This window comes from Aotus nancymaae, unplaced genomic scaffold (genome assembly GCF_030222135.1).
Source record: "Aotus nancymaae isolate 86718 unplaced genomic scaffold, 86718_ANA_hifiasm-v0.15.2.pri h1tg000038l, whole genome shotgun sequence".
NCBI classification, from domain to species: Eukaryota; Metazoa; Chordata; class Mammalia; order Primates; family Aotidae; genus Aotus; species Aotus nancymaae.
The window spans coordinates 4312454-4334309 of record NW_026988452.1 but is presented as its reverse complement, the minus strand read 5'-3'; the positions used below and the strand labels follow the sequence as shown (position 1 = coordinate 4334309).

Below are 21856 nucleotides of genomic sequence, written 5' to 3'. Positions count from 1 at the left end.
AGTCTTTATTCTGAGCAGCTTGTGCCTGGCTAATTTGGGAGTTCTATTATTAAAGGAAGAGGGGACAATCAGAAGTCGCCAACACACCATCTCAGCCTTGCCTATCAATACTCTCAATTCTTGCGCTTCCTCTTCCTCCTTCAGAATCCTAGAAAAAGATGAAAGCAATATTGATGCCTGCCAAATTCTAGCTGTGCATGAGCTTGCAAGAGAAGGAAATATGACCACAGTAAGTTATTTGAAGACTCAGAAGGTGAGCCTTGAAACAGAGTCAAGGAGGAACCCCTCATAACCTGTGCCCCTGACCCAAAGCCTTTGTAGGGAGCCCCTGGATCTCAGCTCCCCTGCCCCACCTCTATACCCGCTGCCAAGGAGGCCTGCTCTGGTCTGACTCTTTGGGTCATGTAGTTTGGGAGTCAGGCAGCATTAGGCAGTGAGACTGATGCTAGGCTCTGCCATGTGTTACGTGTGGAAACCTAGGCAGGTGTCCCACCTGGATAAGCCTCAGGCTTCCTGTTTGTAAAGTGGACATAATTCCACACAGCGGTGAGATTGTTAGAAGGACTAAATGTGACAAGAAGTGGGAGAATTGGGAGCAGTACCTGGCACACAGCAGTAATTCCACCAGTGCTAATGGATAGCAGAAGTTATAGCAGTGTTTCCAAATCAGGCAATGCCGTTTTATTCAGGGGTAGTTGGAATTGCCCAGGCACTGGCCTGGTCATACCTGGCCCCAAACATGCTCCTGAGTCTTGTTGTTTTCCAAAGAAACTGAAAATAGTCCTCAAATGCAGTCAGAAACAACTAGAATTCTTAGTGAAACCTCAATGCCAGACAGGTTATCATTTTCAAAAAGAGCTTGTATTTTTAGCCAAAGCATTGCCTTTTAGATAAGTGAAATACATTGCCTCGGTGGAGAGCATGGGAAACCAAGGCTCTCTAAGGAGGAGTCATGTGGGAAGGGGAAGCTTCTGCTTCCTTCTGCACAGCTCTGAGATTGTGGGTTTTGTGGGATGGGGTGAGGTAGAAGGGAGAGTCCATATTTAGGAGGAACTCACCAAAAGGGCCCCAGCCCTTTTCATCTCTGGGTAGGAATAAGAGAATAGGACTCTCCTCAGCTCCCTGTAACCCCAGAGCCCTAAGCAGGCCTTCCTGGGGCCTGAAAGTTAATCTCAGTGGCAGACTTAGCATTTACCTAACTGGGATTTAGCATTTGCCCCTCCTTCACTCCCACCTCAAACCTTGGCTGGCTATCCAGTTCTAATTTTGTTCATACTTGCTGAACAGAGTGGACCCATAACCACCCTGGGTTTTGCTTTTGGCACTTCTCTGCATCTGGGAACTAAGAATTCCTTACTCCTATGTGGGGAGTAGAAAAGAACCTAAGCTCTGGAATCTGTCAGTGACCAATTGCTCAACCTTTCTGACCTCTCCTGTGTTGGACAGGGACATTTGGATAGTTATACTGACTTACGTTTGACTCATGTCAAAATGGAGCAGAGGCTTCTGGGCCAGCATGGTTAGTTTGTGCTGGCCTGGCAGGCTGCACGTGGACACAGTGAGGGCTAGCTCCTGGCTCTGCCTGGGTGGGTCCGAGAGCACAGACTCAGGATTGGGGCCACTCTGTGGGTTAGCCCTGCTCTCTAAGGAGCGGTCAGAAAAAAGAAAAGAAAAGAAAAGACAAATTCAGGAACAGAGGGGCAGTGCGAGCTCTGGGTGAATAGTGTTCCCAGGAGCTCCACCTATGGGCCTTTGAAGTAATTCTGATGCGTGGGCCACTCCAATCCACTGAAATCTGAATTTCTGGGAGGGGTTGCACCTAGGCATGGGTATTTTTTAAATCTCCCAGCTGATGCTACTGTGCAGCCAGGGTTGAGAACCATGCCCAAATCTGACTTTGCACCTTGCATGTTGACATTCTCTGTTTTGTCCCCACAGGCTACCAATCACGTTCGAAATCTGATTAAGGCACTAGAGACGAGGGAGCCCCAAAATCCAAGCCTCCATCTTAAAAAAATTCTTGTGGTTAGCCGACTGGTAAGAAGGTTCTTTTCTGGTTCTGAAATGGTGCTTCTCCCTGCTTTCCTTAGAGGAGGCCTGTGCTCCCCCAGGAAGCTCCTTGAGTGCCTGGCCCCTCCCTTCTGGCTCAAACGTGTCCTTTCGGGGTAGTGGCTCATAGCCTACTTGCCTCTGGCTGATAACTGTGACATGTGAACTCTATGTCCTTAGCCTACGTGCCCCTCAGAGATGCCATGAAGATCAGGGAGATGGGGTCTGACAGTGCTTTTAGAGTGGGCTGTGCCTTTTTTGGGGAAAGTGGGTGATATCACAGCTGTTATACAGCAGAGCCACGCCCAGATCCGGCCTCCAGTGCCTGGGCACCCAGCTCCCATATTCTTTTCTGTGAAAGTGACCTGGGAATGGCCTGCCTAGACCTCTCAAACATCAGGAAAGGTCCAACTAGACCAGGTTGCCAACAAATCTGTGTCTCTTTCAGACCCTTCAGCCCCAAAGCAAGATTTACTAGACGTAGTTGCTGTAAGAATGAAGGCAGCTCTGGGACCTCAGGAACCAGAACTGTGGAGTTGCATGCCACCAAGACACATCTCCCTCTGTGTGTCTGCTTCTCTCTGCCTTGTTCTCCACACATGGCAGGGAACATGGCTGATGGCAGCCTTTGGGGCCACTTCTTAATACTGAACACAAAGAAGTTCTTTCATTCAGCTTCAATTTTTGAAAAACCTCTTGGTGAATCCTTACACCAATTACTGTGGCCAGACAGGGGATAGGTCCCTCAGAGGACCCTGTGGCTAGAGGCAGGTTCCACAGATGTGGCCAGTGAGAGGTTCCTTGGGAGCCAGACAGCTCCACAGACCCAGCTGCCCAGACACAGAGCACCTCTTGGGCTCTCCTGAGCCTACCCAGCCATGCCTGCCAAAGTGTCCCCCATTTCTGACATGGCCTTGCTCATCCAGGCTGGACTGACTCATCTCCCCATTCCCATCTTTCTGTTCTTGCAGTGTGGAAGTCACCAGGTGATTCTAGGGCTAGTGTGTAGTTTCATCGAGCGCACCTTCATGGCCACCCCCTCCCATGCCCATGTGGCCACAGAACTGGGCTATCTCTTCATCCTGAAGAACCAAGTGAAAGAGGCCTTGCTGTGGTACTCAGAGGCCATGAAACTGGACAGTGATGGCATGGCTGCTTTGACAGGTGTATGCAGGCGGGGCAGGGCTCGGGATGGGTGTTGGGAGCCAAACCAAGTGGCTTCCATGGGTCCAGAAGAGACGTGCTGGAAAGCATTCTCCTTGGAGGGTATGTGCGTTTGAGGGTACAATGTACGATGGAGCATCTTTCTGGGAATGCACAGATATAGACGTAAGAGGCACAGGAATCCTCAGAGGTGTGGTCAGAGTCACTCTGATCTCCAGCAGACCTCCGATGTCTGTCTACACGCTGACTCCTCCAGAAGACTGACAGGCTGAACCTTACACTCAGCGGACCCTGCCTCTTCTCAGGCTGCCCAGGCCAATGTTGGAGACAGCTCTACTCACTATCAATCCCCACACACAGAGCTAGATTCGCCTCTGTAGACCCTCCTCCAGGGCTCTGAGCTGAAAGACCATCAAAAAGAGTGGTTCTGAGAGTTATATAAGTACCCTGTCCAGGTACTTTTAAAAATCCTTTCTATAAATGTCAAATGAACTTTCTACAGCGCCATTTTCATTTTACACATTTTTTAAAGCCCCCTACTCCATGGTCTGTGGTGAATTCTGAAACAGCAGTGTTTAGTTTGGGTTGAGGAAGTTGTGTGGTCCAGTGCTCAAGGCAGGCCGGCTCTTGCCCTGGCTCTCAGTAACTGTGTGTTTGGGGCCAAATCACTTCTCCTTTCTAAACTCCTCATCTGCACAGTTCAGTTGTCAGAGTAGTCGATCTTGACTTCTGGTTTGACATGTCGGGCTGACCTCCTCAGATCCCTGCTTTCCCTCTGACCCCAACTCCCATGAAAATAATGAAAGGTATATTTAAAGGGTAATGAGCCGGGCGTAGTGGCTCACGCCTGTAATCCCAACACATTGGGAGGCCGAGGCGGGTAGGTCATTTGAGGTCAGGAATTTGAGACCAGCCTGGCCAACATGGCGAAACCCCATCTCTACTAAAAACACAAAAAAATTAGCCAGGTGTGGTGGCGGGCACCTGTAATCCCAGCTAATTGGGAGGCTGAGGCAGGAGAATCGCTTGAACCTGGGAGGTTGCAGTGAGCCGAGATGGCGCCACTGCACTGCAGCCTGGGCCACAGAGTGACACTCCACCTCAAAAAAAAGAAAGTGAGTCCATTGCAGCCCTAGAAACAAAAAAGTACCTTCTGTGGACCAGAAGATTTGAAGAATTTCTAGAAGATGGAAGACAAATGGTATCAAATACGTGGGAATTCCGAGCAGATCTAGAAACCCATAAGCTAACATAGGCAGAGATGGGTTAGCTAATGAATTTAGTAAAGAATTTACCAGCTTTCCTCAAAGAGTTCCAGGCAAAACCAAAACTGGAAAACAGGAGCTCAGGGTCACCAGAGGCTGAGTGTGAAAGCATGCCACAGGCAGTGAGAGCAATCACAGGAGGATGACGGGAACCGTGCCCAGGCCAGAGGCTAGAATCCAGGAGGCGTGTATTGGGTGTTGGGGCAGGAGGGAGAGGAGCAGAGCTCTGGATGATTTCCCACGGTCACCAGCGACACGAAGGACAAAAGGACTTGGCTGCTCAGCACAGAAGCAAAATTCCCTAGAATGTTCCCCCACCAGGTTGAGTCCTTCTCTACTTCCTCCTTCAAGGGGGAGAGCCCCAGTGGTTAGCCAGAGGAAAGTCCGCCGGTCAGGACGTCTGCCCCACTCTCCCAGCCCAAGCCGAGCCCGCTCGTGTGTCCTGGAGTTACCATATTATCTCTCTATGCTGTCTGGCAAAGTCAGTGACCTTTCAATGTGTGAAATGTGCCTAGCTGCTGACCCTCATCATTCTAGTCCCTTCTTTACAAATCTGCCAGCAGTCTGAAAGATGAGCCAAGTGGAACCTGCAGAGCAGTAGCCTCTAAGGAGCAGAGTTAAGGCGAGTACAGAAAAGACTTTTCCTCCCAAAATTCCTTCGGTGTTTGGAGAGGCTCTTGTGTCAATAAGTAAAGAATATGCTACTATGAAAAAGGTACAGGAACAAAAAAGAGTTGCCAAAAATAAAAAATGTCATTGTAAAAAAATTTCATAGATGGGCCAAATAGTGGGGTGGATATAACTAAAAACTAAGATGGTGATTAGGAAGACAGTCAAGAATAAATATACCAAAGTAGCCAAGAAATATCTGTAGAAGTAGAATAGCTTGCTTCAAACAGATGAGATTTGACCTCCCAACATCAAAACATTTTGCAAAACCACAGCAATTAAGTCCCTTTGAGGCCAGCGCTGACTGGAATAAGAAATAGATAAATGGGAAGTAACAGGCCTTATTTCAAACTGATAGGTTGTTCAGTAACTCCTAGTTAGACACCCTGCTATCCATTATGAAAAAGAAAGAAAGATAAGCTCTTATCTTACACCACACTTAAAAATAAATTTCAGATGAATTAAGTATTAAACATAAAAATTAAATGAAATGTGGGTTTCCCTGGAGATTGTAAACCTAACTCCAAACTTGGAAGCTGCAAAGTTTGGCTTTGTGGCTCTACGTGGAAAAAAAAAATAGAAACTGCAAAGGAAAATATTTTACGAATTTGACTATATACAAGCTAATTACTACATGACAAGATACCGTAAAAATACAGGATAAATGGCAAACTAATAGAAAACACTTGCAACAATAGGTTAATAAAACATAAAGAGAAAAAAAAAAAAAAACCAGGCAGGCTCTGAACAGAAAATTCACAGTAGAAAGGAAGAGGCTACTGGAAATAGGAACAGATGTTCATTCTCCCTGATAGTTAAACAGGTGTTGAATAAAAACTAGTTAGTTTTCATGTTGCAGACTGGCAAACATTAAAGCATGTCTGAGGTTATGAAGAAAGGATATTTTAAATGCTTGATAGTAATATAAGTTCAGGTATCTTTGAGGGCAAGTTGGCCTTATCTATCAGCATTTTAAATATATATGCCCTATTACCCATCAGCTCTCCCTCAGGAATTTGAGCATATGTAAATGTTCATCATAGCATTGCAGTATTTAAATACCAAAAACAAAGTAGATGTGAAATCAGATGTCCTTCAGTAGGGCAATAGTTAAATTGTTACATCCACAGTGACATATTATGTTGACATCAAAAGAATGGGGTAGGTTTGTGTGAAGAGATGGGAATATGACTATCATATACAAAGTTAAAAAAAAAAGCAGATTATGGCTGGGCACGGTGGCTCTCGCCTGTAATCCTAGCACTTTGGGAGGCCGAGGTGAGTCGATCACCTGAGGTCAAACCAAAACCAGCCTGGCCAACATGGTGAAACCCCGTCTCTACTAAAAATACGAAAATTAGCCGGGCGTGGTGGTGGACGCCGGTAATGCCAGGGAGGCTGAGGCAAGAGAATTGGCTGAACTTGGGGGCAGAGGTTGCAGTGAGCCGAGATCATGCCACTTTACTCCAACCTGGGTGGAAGAGTGAAACTCCATCTCAAAAAAAAAAAAAAAAGGCAGATTGTAGGATGGTATGTGTGTGTTTTTAAACCCATTGGTATGCTCACGTGTACATGTAAATATATACGTCTGAGGTGTCTGTACAGTAGTAACGTGTAAGTACGTAGAAAAGCGTTGGAAGGAATGTCCCTCAGATTGTTCCTAGTGGTTATCTCTAGAGAGAGACATTGTTAAAGCCAGAACATGAGCCAGGGGTGTTTCCTGTATTGCCTGAGGATTTGAATTCTTGACCACGAGCAGCGTTTCTCTTGTAAGTTTGTAGAGATGTTGGGAAAGGTCCCTGCCCTGAGCCGCTTTCCTTCCACTGTCTTATCCGTGCTCCTCGACCTGATGGGCTGCTGGTTGTGCTTCAGAGCTAGCCGCTCACCCTTGTTCTGTCCCACTTGCAGGGATCATCTGGTGTCATATCTTAGAAGGCCACCTGGAAGAAGCTGAGCACCAGCTGGAATTCCTGAAGGAGGTGCAGCAGTCCCTTGGGAAGTCTAAGGTCAGAGCTCCCTGGGGGCATGGGTTGCTCCAGGATGATGTCCCCTGCTGTCCTCCCACCCCCAATTTCCAAAAGCAGCCAAGGTGGCCTGGACCTTCACTTTGCTCCTGCCTCCCAACTCTGCCCAGGCTGGCATTGGCTCTGAGACGCCGTCCTCTCTTCCACAGGTGCTGGTTTTCCTCCAGGCCCTCCTGACGTCCAAAAAGCACAGCGGGGAGCAAGAGGCCGCAGCGCTCCTGAAGAAGGCGGTGGAGCTTCACTTCTCCGGCATGCAAGGCCTCCCTCTTGGCTCTGAGTACCTTGAAAAGCTGGACCCCCACTTCCTGGTCTGCATTGCTAAGGAGTACTTGCTCTTCTGCCCCAGACAGGTTAGGGGAAGGCCTGTCTTCGTGGTGGGGATCCGGAGTACAGGTCTGGATTGTGCCCACCTGAAGGGCAGAGGCAAGGACCTTACTTGGCCAGTCACAAGTAAGGATGGGGTGAGCCTTGGGCAGCTGGGAAGCCCAGTGCTTTTCAGACTCAAGCGTACAGCTCACAGGTCGCCTGGAAGGTTGTTCCAGTGCAGATTCTGATTCTATAGGGAGGTCTAAAACCCTGCATCTCTAACAAGCTCGCAAGTGACACTGATGCTGCTGGTCCAGGACCACACTTGGAGGAACAGAGCACAGGCCCATGGCCCCGCCTTTATCCGAGACTAGAACTTGGCCTCCTTTTCCACAGGAGCCCCCTAAGAAGTATGTTAGTCTTGACTTGTTTGTCCTGCTCTTCCAGCCAGTCAGGATTCTTTGTGAGCAAGGATAACATTTTTATACATCTTAATATTCCCCCAGTGCCTTGTCATGAGTCATTCAGCAAATATTTCTTGCATGCACTAATACATGCCATACACCAGTCTAGGTACCGGGCACACAACAGTGAACAGACCAAGGTTCCCATTCTCTGGAGCTCATGCTCTAAGCACTAGATGATACAGAGGGTAATAAATAAGTGTGCAATAAAGCAGAATTCCTTCACTGACAGCGTTTTCTGAGAACTCCAGGAGTCTCTCTTAGAATAGGGCAAACCTATCCCCACCTCCACCGCCATGTTCCTGCAGCCCAGGTTTCCAGGCCAGATCGTGTCTCCACTTCTTCAACAAGTCGCTGTGATCTTGAATCCTGTAGTCAAAGCAGCACCAGCCCTCATCGACCCCCTGTATTTGATGGCTCAGGTCAGGTATTACTCAGGTGAGCAGGGATCCTGACAGCCAGGTGGGGCCTTGCAAGTACCTGATGGAGCTTTGTGTCCATAGGCTCCTTGCCTGGGATACCACACACACACACACACACACACACACACACCCCACACATACCACACACACACACCCCACACAGCACACACACACACCCCACACATACCACACCCCACACACACACCCCACACACCACACACACACACCACACACATACCACACACACACACCCCCCACACACCACACACACACACACACCCTACACATACCACACCCCACACACCACACACACACCCCACACACACACACCACACACCACACACATACCCCACACACACCCCCCACAGCACACACACACCCCACATACCACACACACCCCACACACCACACACATACCCCACACACACCCACACACACCACACACACACCCCATATATACCACAAACACACACCACACACACACCCTACACACCACACACACACCCCACACACCACACACACCACATACCCCACACACCCACACCACACACACCACACACACACCACACACAGACACCCCACACACACTACACACACACACCCCACACACACCCCCCCACACCACACACACACACCACACACACACACCACACACACACACCCCACACCACACACACCACACACACCCCACACACCCCACACACCCCACACACACCACACACACACCACACACACACCACACACACCACACACACACCACACACCACACACACACCACACACACACCACACCCCACACACACACACCACACCCCACACACACACCACACACACCACACACAGACACACACACCACACACCCACGCACGCACACACACACACCACACACACACTGACGCACAGGCACATGCCCCTACAGGCCTGCCTACTCCCAGCCTCCATCCCCTAGTAAGCTTCCTGACCTCTCACCAGCAGGGGTCCCTCCCACCCAGGCCTTTGTGGATTTACTAACGATCTGTGCAGGTAATAGTTACTGAATTCTGAGATACAGCAGTACCAAAAATAGGCAAAAGTTCCCTGGTGGAGCTTGCATTCTAGTAAGGGGAAATTGACAACTCAATGCAGGCTCCATGAGGGAGCACATGGTGTTTTTTGCTAGAACATGGTAATGCTATGGAAGAAGGTAAAGCAGGGTTGCAGTGGTGAAAAGGTATCCAGAAAGGCCAGAGAACCCTGTTCCATCAGGCCCTCAGAGCCTCCAGGGGTCCTTTCACCTTCTCCCATCTCAAGGCCCAGACCCTGGAGAGAGAGGGGAGGAGAGGGAAATCCTGCCATGGTGCTCATTGTCCTCTCTGACACAGAGCCCTCCCCTGACGTACTGTCTCCCTGTGGCCTCTCACCGCATCCTACCTGCCTACAAACCAGGCTGATCTCTGGTGTTCTGGGGGTGTCCAAAGGGATCAGAATACTATGGCCATGTGTCTGTCTGCTGGCACTGCATCTTGCGGGTTGCCCACTGCTGAGAGCTTTCCTGTCTTCATCCTTGGTCCTCCCTATGTTCATTTGGGTGCCAGGTTTCCCCACAGCTTCAAGGTATCCGGGATACAAGGCCAGGGTGAGAGGACTTCCCCTGGGTGCTGGCATCCGCCAGCAGATTTGGGCCCAAAGCAAGGTCTCCAACTGCGTAGGTTGCCACGGTGACCTCTTCACATTTCCATACCACGTAGGAAGGAGCAGGGAAGCTTGGGACCCAGAAGCAGGTGCTCCTTTACCCACCAGGTTATGGATCCCAAGTAGGAGCTGTTGAGAGACCTGACTGGAAGGGAAGAGAGTGCCCCTAGCAACTCACCACACCCTACCCCTAGGCTGCTGCTACCACCCTGTAAGTGCCAGCCTGTGCAGGGAGGCCCTTCAGCCCCCAAGTGCCGGGAGTTCAGCACTGAAGTTCAGGAACCCAATGGGCCTGCACATAAATATCAACTTTGTCCCTTCCAAGCTGAGTGGCTTACATCACTGGAGCCCCAGGTTCCACATCTGAAAAAACAAGAACAGTAGCACCAACCTTGCAGGACTGGGCAAGTAGTCAGTCAGACTTTCTAAAGTGCTTTGCAAGTGTTGAACACAGAGCTAACAGTTGCTGTTACTACTGGGTTTTGTTCTGCTTTTAGGTGTGGGAGTTGAGACTGAATGTGTTCCCCTGAGCTTCTGGATGGAGCAGTGAAGTGACTTAGCTATCTCCCTGAGACAAGAAGGGCGTTACAGTGAGGTTTGAGTTTCCTGGCTTTTGTCCAAGTCAAGGAAACAACGATGTAGTTTTAACTTTAGAATGGACCCTTAAATGATGCAGAACAAAACTGGCTAAAATACTCAACTTTGGATATTTCTGGGGAAGAGGGCATGTAAAAGTCATCTGCCTGTGCATGTCAGGTCTTAGGAGTCCCCGGGGAGCCCTCATGTAGCAGTCTGTACTCTTTCTAGGAGAGCTGGAGAATGCCCATGTAAAATTCATCTGCCTGTGCATGTCAGGTCTTAGGAGTCCCCGGGGAGCCCTCATGTAGAGGTCTGTGTACTCTTTCTAGGAGAGCTGGAGAATGCCCATGTAAAAGTCATCTGCCTGTGCATGTCAGGCCTTAGGAGTCCCCGGGGAGCCCTCATGTAGAGGTCTGTGTACTCTTTCTAGGAGAGCTAGAGAATGCCCAGAGCACCCTGCAGCGTTGCCTGGAGCTGGACCCCACCTCCGTGGATGCCCATCTCCTCATGTGCCAGATCTACTTGGCTCAGGACAACTTTGGCATGTGCTTCCACTGCTTAGAGCTGGGTGTCAGCCACAACTTCCAGGTGGGTGCGCTGTCCTCCTCTCCGCATCCTAAAGCCCAGCTAGCTGCAGACCCCGTTTGCTTCGGAGAGTAGCCTCGGGGGCTAGTTGTGTCCAACAGATCTTTCTGCTGGTCCAAAGGAGGGGTAGCCTCGGTGGGCTCCTGAGGCTTTCTCTGACCTGGTCGCTGTGAGCAGCAGCAGCAGCAGAGTGAACTGGAGCCTTGCGCTGTGCTGTACTCCTCCTAGGTCCGAGATCACCCTCTCTACCACCTCATGAAGGCCAGGGCCCTCAGCAAGGCTGGAGACTATCCAGAGGCCATAAAGACACTGAAAATGGTCATCAAATTGCCAGCCCTGAAGAAGGAAGAAGGCAGGAAGCTCCTCGGGCCCTCTGTGCAGCCCAGCCAGCGGGCATCCATCTTACTGGAACTGGTGGAGGCCCTCCGGCTGAATGGGGAGCTGGTAAGAAATGCCATGCTCTCTTCCCTGGGGACTGGGGCACACTGGAGGCCCAGGGCAGGCCCAGGATCCAGGTTCTTTGATTCTGCCCAGTGTCTACTTATGCATCAAATGGAAGGTCTGTTTGACTCCCATGTTTTAGCACGAGGCCACCAAGGTCATGCAGGACACCATCAATGAGTTCAGCGGCACGCCAGAGGAGAACCGCATCACCATTGCCAACGTGGACTTGGTCCTGAGCAAGGGCAATGTGGACGTGGCGCTGAACATGCTGAGGCACATCACGTCCAAGCAGTCCTGCTACATGGAAGCCAGAGAGAAGATGGCCAACATCTACCTGCAGACCCTCAGAGACAGGCACCTCTACATCGGATGTTACCGGTGAGCCCCGCAGGCAGCACAGTGCCAGCTCCTTCTCTGATGGTATCATAGGGAGTGTTTCCTTCAGATGGCGTTTCTTCAACCCGGGTCTCCAGAATGTGTCCTTGGAGTGTAGTTGATAAATGTATGGAATTGTCCATGGGTTACCATTTGAACATGAAAGGCCAGCCCGGCTCGTGGATGAGTTCTGAGGATACAGAATTGAATTGGCCCTGACCCTGCTTGCCTCTCCCTCAGCCATTTGCACTCCTGCTTGGTGGGAGACTGTGGTCCTCGTTCTCAGAGCAGACACACTGAAGCTCCGTGTTGGGACCTCCAAGGCACCTTCCTCGTCCCTTTCTTCTGGCAGAACTTCATCTAAGCAATTTCAAGTGGGCGTTGGGGGTGCTGAGGGAGTAGGGAAGGCTCTCCAGCAGTGGAAGCAGTGAACAGTATGGAGGCATGGCCAGATTGGAGTTTTAGAAAGAGTGACGTGGAGAGGGAACTGGAGGGATAGGGGTGGAGTGAGAGGAACAGGTAGAGGGCTTGGCCACGGCCTAACTGCAGAGATGGGTGTGGGGAGCCTGGCTCAGGTAGCTAGTACAGTGCCTCGTGCACAGGCGGCTTTCTATACACATTGGTTGGTGAATGAATAAATAGCCAGAATCAGTGGGAAGGAAGTGAAGGAGATGACGTCAGAAACAAGAGGGGTGTGTGAGCCTGAGATACGCTTCGGTTACTCTTGCCTGCAGTGAGCTCTGTGAACGTCTGCCCGGCCCCCACACCAGCCTGCTGCTGGGCGATGCTTTCATGAGCATTCTGGAGGTGAGTGAGAGACCTCACAACCTTGCCAAGCGGCCCCCAGGCTCACTTCTCCCGTGGGAGAGAAGAGAAGATCCAAAGACACTTTTTCCACCAGCCCGAGAAGGCCCTGGAGGTCTACCATGAAGCCTATAGACAGAGGCCACAGGACACCTCCCTGGCCAGCAGAATTGGGCAAGCTTATGTGAAGGCCCACCAGTATACTGAGGTCAGGCTGGGCTGGGGCGTGAAGGGGTGGGGAGGGCCACCTTCCACAGGGAAGGTGGAGGACAGAGCGTGACTGGGGAGCTCTGGATGGGAGGAGGGTGGCTGAGCTTCCGCTCAGCTCCTTGCTGAATGGGGTACCAAGGGGAGAACTCAGCAACTTCCTGCCGCCAGCCACACCTGCTCCAGCCGAGGCTTACGCCCTGTGCCAGCTGGGAGGAGTGCCTTTTCACCTTAGGCTTCTGTGTTATGGAGGGACACACTGGTGTGGTGGCTGCTGAGGGAAACGTGGTGTCGGGCACCGAAGCGCAGAACCAGACCGGAGGCTAATATTTATCGTTTGCACTAAGGCAACTGAGTATTATGAGGCTGCTCAGAAGATTAATGGACAGGACTTTCTGTGCTGTGATCTGGCTGAACTGCTCCTGAAGTTAAAGGAGGCCAATAAAGCAGAAAAAGTTTTGAAGCAGGCACTGGAACATGACGTTGGTGAGGCAGCATTCTAACTCATTGCTAGCCTCTGGAGCAGGCATACTCCTCCCCCACTCCCCGATAGCTGGAATCCTGAATCCAGCCCTCCCCACCCACCCACCCAGCTTCCCTGGAGCCAGTAAACTAACACTAATTTGAGTTTCCATTTAACAGTCCAAGACACCCCATCCATGATGAATGATGTTAAGTGCTTGCTTTTGCTGGCAAAGGTTTACAAGAGCCATAAAAAAGAAGCTGTGATAGAAACTTTGAAAAAGGTAATTGATAAGTGGACTCAAGCTCTTTATCTGCCATCTGCTGATGGGGGCTGAAGAAGGAGGAGGAGAGACCTGTAGGTCTGGAAGGCCCCGACCTCTTCCTTAAAAAAGGGCCTAGGTTAGGCCGGAGGCAGTGGCTCATACCTGTAATCCCAGACTTTGGGAGGCAGAGGCAGGCGGATCACCTAGGGTCAGGAATTCGAGACCAGCCTGACCAATATGGTGAAACCCTGTCTCTACTAAAAATGCAAAATTAGCCAGGCCTGGTGGCACAGTCCTGTAGTCCCAGCTACTCGGTAGGCTGAGGCACGAGAATCGCTTGAACCTGGGAGGTAGAGGTTGCGGTGAGCCAAGATCGCGCCATTGCACTCCAGCCTGGGCAACAGGAGCTAAACTCCGTCTCAAACAAACAAACAAAAACACCTTCACTTATGTTCCCATCTTGGTTCATTCAGTGGTGGTGCACTAACATGCTCTGAGCTGGGCTGGGCTGGGGAAGGCAGGAAGTAAGAGTGCCTTTGTCCTCAAGGGTGATAGTAGAGATAATAATGATGACAATGACAGCAGTTCCCTGCTTTTGGTTACCTTCTGTGCTACAGTTCTCTAGGCTTTTTGCTTTCTTATTGAATAATCACAGTAGCCCTTTGTGATAAGCATTGTGACAGTCCCATGTAACAGACAAGTCTCTAGGAGGTTGAAAAATGTGCTCAAAGTTAGCTTCAGTTGTGTTAGTCTGTGTTCTGTTGGCTTATACCAGAATACTTGAAACTGGGTAATTTATAAATTTCCTAGAGTTGTGGAGGCTGAGAAGTCCAAGGTGGAGGGGCCACATCTGGTGAGATCCTTCCTGCTTGGGGGAAGGGGACTCTGTAAAGAGTGCAGTGCAGGGCATCACATGGTGGGCGGGGGCGCCGGGCGTGCTAAGATGCTTGCTCCAGCCTCTCACCCTCTTCTTATGAAGCCAGCCATTAATCCGTGAGCGCTTTCATCCGTTTATGAGGGCAGGTGTCTCATGATCCAGTCACCTCTCGAAGGCCCCAGCTTTCAATGCTGCCACATTGGGGATGAAGTTTCCAGCACGTGACATTTGGGGACGCATTCAAACCACAGCAACAGTCGTGTTGCTTATCAGCAGGGATAGGATTTTGTTGTGTGAACATCATAGAAGGTACTTTCACACACCCAGATGGTATAGCTGACTTCACACCTAGGCTATCTGGTGTAGCCTACTGCTCCGAGGCTGCAAACCTACACAGCACGTTACTCTACTGAGTACTGCAGGCAATCGTAGCATCATGAGAAGTATCTGTGTATCTAAACATAGCTGAACATAGAAAATATACACTGAAGATACAGTATTATAATGGTATGGAACCAGCATCCTGTATGCGGTCTGTCATTGACTGAAGTGACGGAGCTGAGATCTGAGCGAGGTCTGGCCTGTCCCAGCCCGTGCGCATTCTGCACTGGCCGCCTCTGATCCGAGAGCCCCCAGCCATTCCTTTCACATCTTCCTCCCTTTTTTCCCACAGGTGTGTGGCCTCAAACTTGTTCCTAGAAGGTGCTCTCTCACTCTAGAGGAAGAGCCCACTCCCTGACTCCTTGAGCTCAGTTACCCCCTTGTTTACCACTGGATTCCCATTGCTCTTTTCGGCCCTTGGGGAGCCGATGCTGATTGCTACCCACGTCCTGCAGCTTACCCCTGGCATCATCATTTCCTCTTGCCCTGGTGTTCTCTGCTTACTCACCTGGTCATTTTGTGTGGTAAATATTTGTGGGTGCGTCCTCAAATTCCCAGCAGGACAGTATACAGAACAAACAGTCTACTGTGTGCCTTGAGCCCTACTGTGTGCTAGTTCTAGCCTGTCGTGCAGCGAAGTGAATTAGACACAGTACCTCAAGGTGTGATGGAAGCAGGTAGACTGGCTAAGTACAAAAGTTTTGTTTTGTGAAACAAAACCAGCTAAGTTTTGTCTGAGTGCCTTCGCTTCCACCCCCAGGGGCAGTGCTTCATGTGTACTCAGCCAGTGGCTTTGCCTATTCGGAGTGACCCAGATTTGCCCAAGGGCAGTTAAGATGTCATTTTTCATACTTCTGGCTCTGAATTAAGAGCTTGGGGCTTCCTGTGAACTGGTGTGTCAGGCTCTGAGTTTCTGATCCTGGCTTGATCGGTTTCCCAAGGCCTTGGACCTCCAGTCTCGGATACTGAAACGACTTCCACTGGAGCAACCAGAAATCATCCCTTCCCAGAAGCCACTGGCAGCCTCTATCTGCATCCAGTTTGCGGAGCACTACCTGGCAGAGAAAGAGTATGACAAGGCGGAGCGGGCTTATGAGGATGCCCTCTCCTACTTGCCCACTGACAATAAGGTGAGTGGCCCTCAAAGCAAGAGGCTGCTTTCTCTCTCAGGGCACAATCTTTGCTGAGCTCCCTGACCAGGTGCTTGGGGCCAGTTCCTTCTCCATTCTTCCTGAGGAGTCACAGATATGATGGGCATGGGAGACCAGCTAGCAGTGGCCCCTGGGGTCAGGTGCCTGCCTCTGCTGACTTGGGGCCTTGCCTGCGGCAGCCCTTAAAGCAAGGTCTCACCTTGGACAGCCGAATGTGGAGGGTGGAGTGGGGAAGACATTGCTGAAAGTCACACTAGTCTGACATTTTCAAGTCCCCTTTGGAGGTGGGGAGATGAGGGTTGTAGCTGCCAGGGCACTTTGGGTACGAAGTGCAGGCTGAGCTTCCGAGAGGGTCTAGAGTTGTGAGGGAGGTGTGGCTCCAGGTAAGGGAACCATGGTTGGAGTTCATGCTAACATAGTAGATGAAGAGCTTAGTGACAGATCCATTCATTCATTTAATACTCACTCATTTAACAGATACCTAGTGTAATATGTGCCAAGTACTGTGCCAGGCTCTGGACACACAGTGGGGCAAGGCTTGGTCACTACCCACAGATTACCTTTGGGCATGTAGATAACAGCACAGGCAGCACGAATGCCATGCGGTACCTGCTGGCAGGGGGTGCAGGGCAGCACGGGAACTCGGAGGAATGGTACCTGCCCCAGAGTCTGGGGCAAGAGGCTCTCAGACCAGTGAGACCAGAGTTGAAGCTGAAGGATGAGTATGTTAGCTTGGCCTAACTTTCAGAGGTTAATAAGATGCAGGGCATGACTGGAGAACTGGGTAGGTGAAGGGGAGGGCCAGAGGCCTTCACTCGGGGAATTTGAGACGTATTTTGAAGGCAGAGCTGATAGAAGTGGGTATGAGGGAAAGAGCTGTCAAGGACAATCCCAGGGCTTTCCCATGGTGTTTCTTAGTTAATCATATCCGGCCTTGTCCCAGGTGATGCTGGAGCTGGCGCAGCTCCACCTGCTCCAGGGGCACCTGGACCTGTGCGAGCAGCACTGTGCCATCCTAATGCAGACTGATCAGAGCCATGAGACTGCTTCCGTGGTAGGCAGCCCCAGCACCGGCTCCCTCCCTCCCTCTCTCCCCAGGGTCCCTGTGACCAGATGTGGGCTGCTTCCTAGCCTCCTAGCCTCAGATGCCTCACTGACACACCTCTGAGGAGCTGTCAGACAGCGAGGACTCAGTGCTGTACCTACTCTGCCCTTTAGCAGGAAGGGGTGGGCTGGCTGGCAGTGGGCAGCATCAACCTCCTGGGCCAGTCTATGGTGGGGTGAGGTTGATTCACTCCAGGGGAAACCGCATCCACTGTGGGTGGCGGCAAGAGTGGGACAGGTTCCTGGGGCTTTGGGAAAAGCCCTCCCCAGTCCTGCCTCTCTGCTCCCTGTCATTCAGACCTCCTCCAGGGCTGGCCCAGGAGCAGAAGCTGAGCCCCTGCAGAGCAAGGAGGGGTCCTCATCTCTACCTCTGCTGCCTGGCAGTTCTCAGAATGGGTGGAGAGGCTTCCCCTGTAGGCAGTCAAAACGCCCCAGTGGTCTCTACCCCTGGCCTCCCCTTCCCACATCCATCCTCAACCCAACTCTCCTTGCCCCCCACCTTGGGAAGTCCTCACCTTCTGGATGGGGACTCAGGTTTCTCCTGTGGCAGCTTCTCCCGAGGCCTAGGGAGGCTGCCTCCCACGCCCTTTTCTGCCTTCCCTTCTTACCACCATCACCCTCATGCTCTCCGCCTCCCCCTGTACCCATGCAAGCTGCCACTGTTGGGAAATCTGGAGACTTGTGTGTTTTCTGATAGCTGATGGCTGACCTGATGTTTAGAAAGCAGGAACATGACGCGGCCATCAATCTCTACCACCAAGTCTTGGAGAAAGCACCAGGTAATTCCGCCCATGGAGACTGCCTGCATCGGTTCCCTCTGAGCAAAAGCTGCTCTCCCAGAGAAGGGTGGGCCCTCTCCCTCCTTCCTGACTGGGCAGAGGAAGCCCCTTCCTCCCTGATTGTTCCAGAGAAGCAGGAAACTGATAAAGGCCCAATGGAACGTGCTGGCCCTTCCCGAGTCCAAGGGGCCAGTTCCTGGTCTCAAGGACTTGGCACTGGACCTAGGACAGCCTGTCTGTCCGCAAGTCACAGCCCCTGGGGCTTGACACAGTCCTCTTTTGAGGTCACAGCCACGTGGAGGGGACTAGAAATTCTCCCCTGTTATATAGCTTCATCCCCATTCACTGAAGTGTAAAACTGCCCCTTCTTGCTGGGGAAAGGGGCCAGACCTAAGGCTCAGGCTGGAGCTCTGGGAGGCACATGGCAGTGTGCTCATAGGCCCAGCAGATCACCGTGGTGAGGAGTATGGGTCCTGGGGCCAGGCCGCCTGGGTCTGAGTCCTGGTCTAGCACTTATTGGTTGTGTAACTTTCGTTAAATTACTTCTCTATGTCTCAGTGACCTCATCTGTAAACCAGATACAATAAGACTGCCTGCCTAATCTTGCAGTTAATATATAGGTAAAGCTCTTAATGCCAGGTACGATGTAAGTGCTATGTAAGTGTTAGCTGCTATTCTTTATTATTGTTAAGCATTATTATTATTCTTTATACAACTCTGGAGACCAGTGGAGACTCCAGCTGTTGGAATGTCCCTGCCAGCCCAGGTGGGTGGTATCTCTTGGCTCCTCCTAGGAGCCCCAGCACCCCCACATGATACAGCTACTGGGTATCTCAGCTTGGAGATTTCTGTCTCTTATTTTAGACAATTTTTTGGTATTGAATAAATTAATTGATCTGCTAAGAAGAAGTGGTAAACTTGAAGACATTCCTGCCTTCTTTGAATTGGCCAAGAAGGTATCCAGCCGGGTGCCTTTGGAACCAGGGTTCAACTACTGCAGAGGTATCTACTGCTGGTGAGTTGGGTGTGGTGTGCTGAGGGCAGCTGTGTAGGAGGCCCTGCTGGCAGCTAGGCTAGGCCTTGCTCTGCACAAAGGGAACAGAAGTTTTGTCTCCAGGATACCTGGGCCCAGCAAGTGAGGGCCCACAGGGGCGGGGGTGCAACCTTTGGAAGTCAGGGAGAGCCTGCAGCCTCTGGATGGAGGCCAGGTGAGGGCCACTTGTGTAAGCCACTGGCCTGCATCTGACACCCAGGTCCGACGCCCCTATCTCCTCCAGGGGAGCTGGGAAACCAGCGATCCAGCCTCTGTTTTGTGCAGACTCACAAAGTGGCCCTTGTATATCCCTGTCCTGTCTGGGCCTCAGTTTCCCTCACTGATTCTTGGTGTTTTCTCCACTACAGGCACACAGGGCAGCCCAACGAAGCCTTAAAGTTCCTGAACAAGGCTCGCAAGGACAGCACTTGGGGCCAGAGTGCCATCTACCACATGGTGCAGATCTGTCTAAATCCAGACAATGAGGTTGTGGGCGGAGAGGCTTTTGAGAACCAGGAGGCTGAGGTCAAGTAAGGGCACGTGGGGGTAGGGACAGAACCCTGGGGAAATTAGGGAGAGTCTGCAGCCCCTGGGTGGAAGCCGGGTGAGGGCCACAGGGGCAGGCCAGTGGCCTGCATCTGACACCTGGGTCTAATACCTGCAGCTACACGGAGAAAAAGGAGTTGGAGCAGCTGGGTGTGAGCACTGCCGAGAAACTGCTGTGTGAGTTTCACCCACACTCAGCCTCCAGCCAGACCCAGCTGCGGCTGCTGCAGGGCCTCTGCCGGCTGGCCACCAGGGAGAAGGCTAACATAGAGGCTGCGCTGGGCAGCTTCCTCCAGATAGCGCAGGCTGAGGTGCGGCTGGTGGGGACTGGAGGGCGTGGGTAGGCGGTGGGGCAGAGGCTGACTGCCAAAGTGTGCTGACATCCACTTCCCACCTGGTGTGCAGAAGGAGAGCATTCCTGCCCTGCTGGCCTTGGCACAAGCCTACGTGTTCCTGAAGCAGATCCCCAAGGCGCGTATGCAGTTGAAGCGCCTGGCCAAGACCCCCTGGATGCTGAGTGAGGCTGATGACCTGGAGAAGAGCTGGCTCCTGCTGGCCGACATTTACTGCCAGGGCGGCAAGTTCGACCTCGCCACAGTACTGCTGCGGCGCTGTGTGCAATACAACAAGGCAAGGGGGGCACACACACTGGGGCTGCGAGGCTGCGAGGCTGCGAGGCTGCGGAGAGCCTTCTGGCTACTCCAGGAGGGCGAACCAGGCTTTGCAGGCAGAGGCCATGCGGAATAAGAATTAGTCAGGAAGAGGCAGGCCAAGAGGGGCACATGGGCAACAGAATGGGAACCAAAATAGGAATGGGGATCAGGGGCGATGGACCAGGTACGAGGAGGTGCCCAGGGGTGGGACACGTCCAGAGGAGGGAACACTACATGGCGGAGAGAGATGGGAAAGGTTCACGGGTTCCAGCCTGGAGGGACTTTTGCAGGTCAGAGCAGGCCAGGAATGGGAGCAGCGGGACAGGAGGGCTGCAGGTAAAGGGGTTACACCAGCGTCCTGGGCAGCTGAGAGGAAGGCACACAGTTGGCCTCTTGCAAAGGTGCAGGTACCCCTGGGGTCCCTTGGCAGTTTGGTTTATGGCAGCTCACGTCTGTCTCTTGCCTGCTTCTGGTTCTGGTCCTAGTCCTACCCTGGCCCAGGGAACCAGCTGGGGCTTCCCCTCTGCAGAGGCTCTAACTGGCTTTCCCTGCAGTCCTGCTACAAGGCCTATGAGTACCTGGGCTTCATCATGGAAAAGGAGCAGTCCTACCAGGATGCAGTCACCAACTACAAACTAGCCTGGAAGTACAGCCATCACACCAGCCCTGCCGTTGGTAAGGCAGCCAGCCAGGGTGCGCATGAATGGGTGTGGAAGGGAGGTGGGCAGGAGGACCCCCGCCATTATCCCAGAACTCAAGGCCTGTACCCTGGCTGTTATGAGAACAGAGGGGTTCTCAGGTCATCAGGGTGCCACCATCTGTGCTCTCCATGCCCCTGGTAGGCTTCAGACTTGCTTTCAACTATGTGAAGGACAAGAAATTTGTGGAGGCCATCGAGATCTGCCACGATGTAAGCAGGCAGCCTTGGCAGGGAGGCCTGGCAAGCGGTGGGGAACCCTGCCTGATACTGCACACCCTTCTCTCTCTGTTCCAGGTCCTCAGGGAGCACCCCAACTATCCCAAGATCAGGGAGGAAATTTTGGAAAAGGCCCGAAGGTCCCTGAGGCCCTAGCTGGGGTCAAGGGGCCTGGGCCAGTAGAAGCCGTCAACCTACTGAAGTTGTGTGGAGGGATGAGAAGTGGCTCAGTGGAGATGGGACTCAGAAAATGACATATTCTTCCTTTCTTTCTTTCTTTCTTTTTATTAATTACATTCTTCTCCATTTCTGTAGTATATGTGGTTTATTTTGAATCGTGTCTCATCTGACCTAAGGGCCATCCCAAAGCTTTATGTTTTTAAGGCACAATACATTTTGCTCTGGGAAGAAAGACATCAACTGGCTTAACTTTTGCTGGGCTCACTGGGCGTTTTCCAACAGACCTCGCTTTTATCCCACACTCTTAGAGGGGCAGAGGGGAGCAAAGAGGGGGCTCCTAGTGGATTGGTGGTTGAAAAGAATCCCCTTCAGCCAGTTTTCAATGGTTTTTGCCCTTCTCCTGTCTGGTCTCCAGGATCCTGGAGCCAAAGAAGCAGCTGCCCCTCCTTGCCGTGCTGCCCCCTGAGTCTGCCTGGCAGTG

At 51.8% G+C, this 21856-nt stretch overlaps 1 protein-coding gene across 3 annotated transcripts in view; it reads left to right on the top strand.

The window, feature by feature from the left end:
- The window catches only part of TTC21A (tetratricopeptide repeat domain 21A), a 30095-nt gene extending 8586 nt beyond the window's left edge, over positions 1-21509 (top strand). The window contains exons 7-29 of one of the 3 annotated variants that reach the window (XM_012455635.3): positions 145-229; positions 1939-2037; positions 3021-3213; positions 7056-7153; positions 7321-7521; positions 8250-8379; positions 11043-11200; positions 11426-11641; positions 11781-12019; positions 12751-12823; positions 12918-13028; positions 13375-13513; positions 13670-13773; positions 15955-16143; positions 17108-17218; positions 17966-18047; positions 18912-19062; positions 19449-19610; positions 19745-19937; positions 20032-20256; positions 20834-20954; positions 21122-21189; positions 21274-21509. In XM_012455635.3, coding sequence (XP_012311058.2) covers positions 145-229; positions 1939-2037; positions 3021-3213; positions 7056-7153; positions 7321-7521; positions 8250-8379; positions 11043-11200; positions 11426-11641; positions 11781-12019; positions 12751-12823; positions 12918-13028; positions 13375-13513; positions 13670-13773; positions 15955-16143; positions 17108-17218; positions 17966-18047; positions 18912-19062; positions 19449-19610; positions 19745-19937; positions 20032-20256; positions 20834-20954; positions 21122-21189; positions 21274-21351 — 3226 coding nt within the window. In that variant the 3' untranslated portion in view covers positions 21352-21509. Of the gene's footprint in view, positions 1-144; positions 230-1938; positions 2038-3020; positions 3214-7055; positions 7154-7320; positions 7522-8249; positions 8380-11042; positions 11201-11425; positions 11642-11780; positions 12020-12750; positions 12824-12917; positions 13029-13374; positions 13514-13669; positions 13774-15954; positions 16144-17107; positions 17219-17965; positions 18048-18911; positions 19063-19448; positions 19611-19744; positions 19938-20031; positions 20257-20833; positions 20955-21121 lie in introns of all 3 variants that reach the window. The other 2 variants (XM_012455634.3, XM_012455636.3) reach the window with 2 other exon arrangements.
- The last annotated feature ends 347 nt before the right edge of the window (positions 21510-21856 follow it).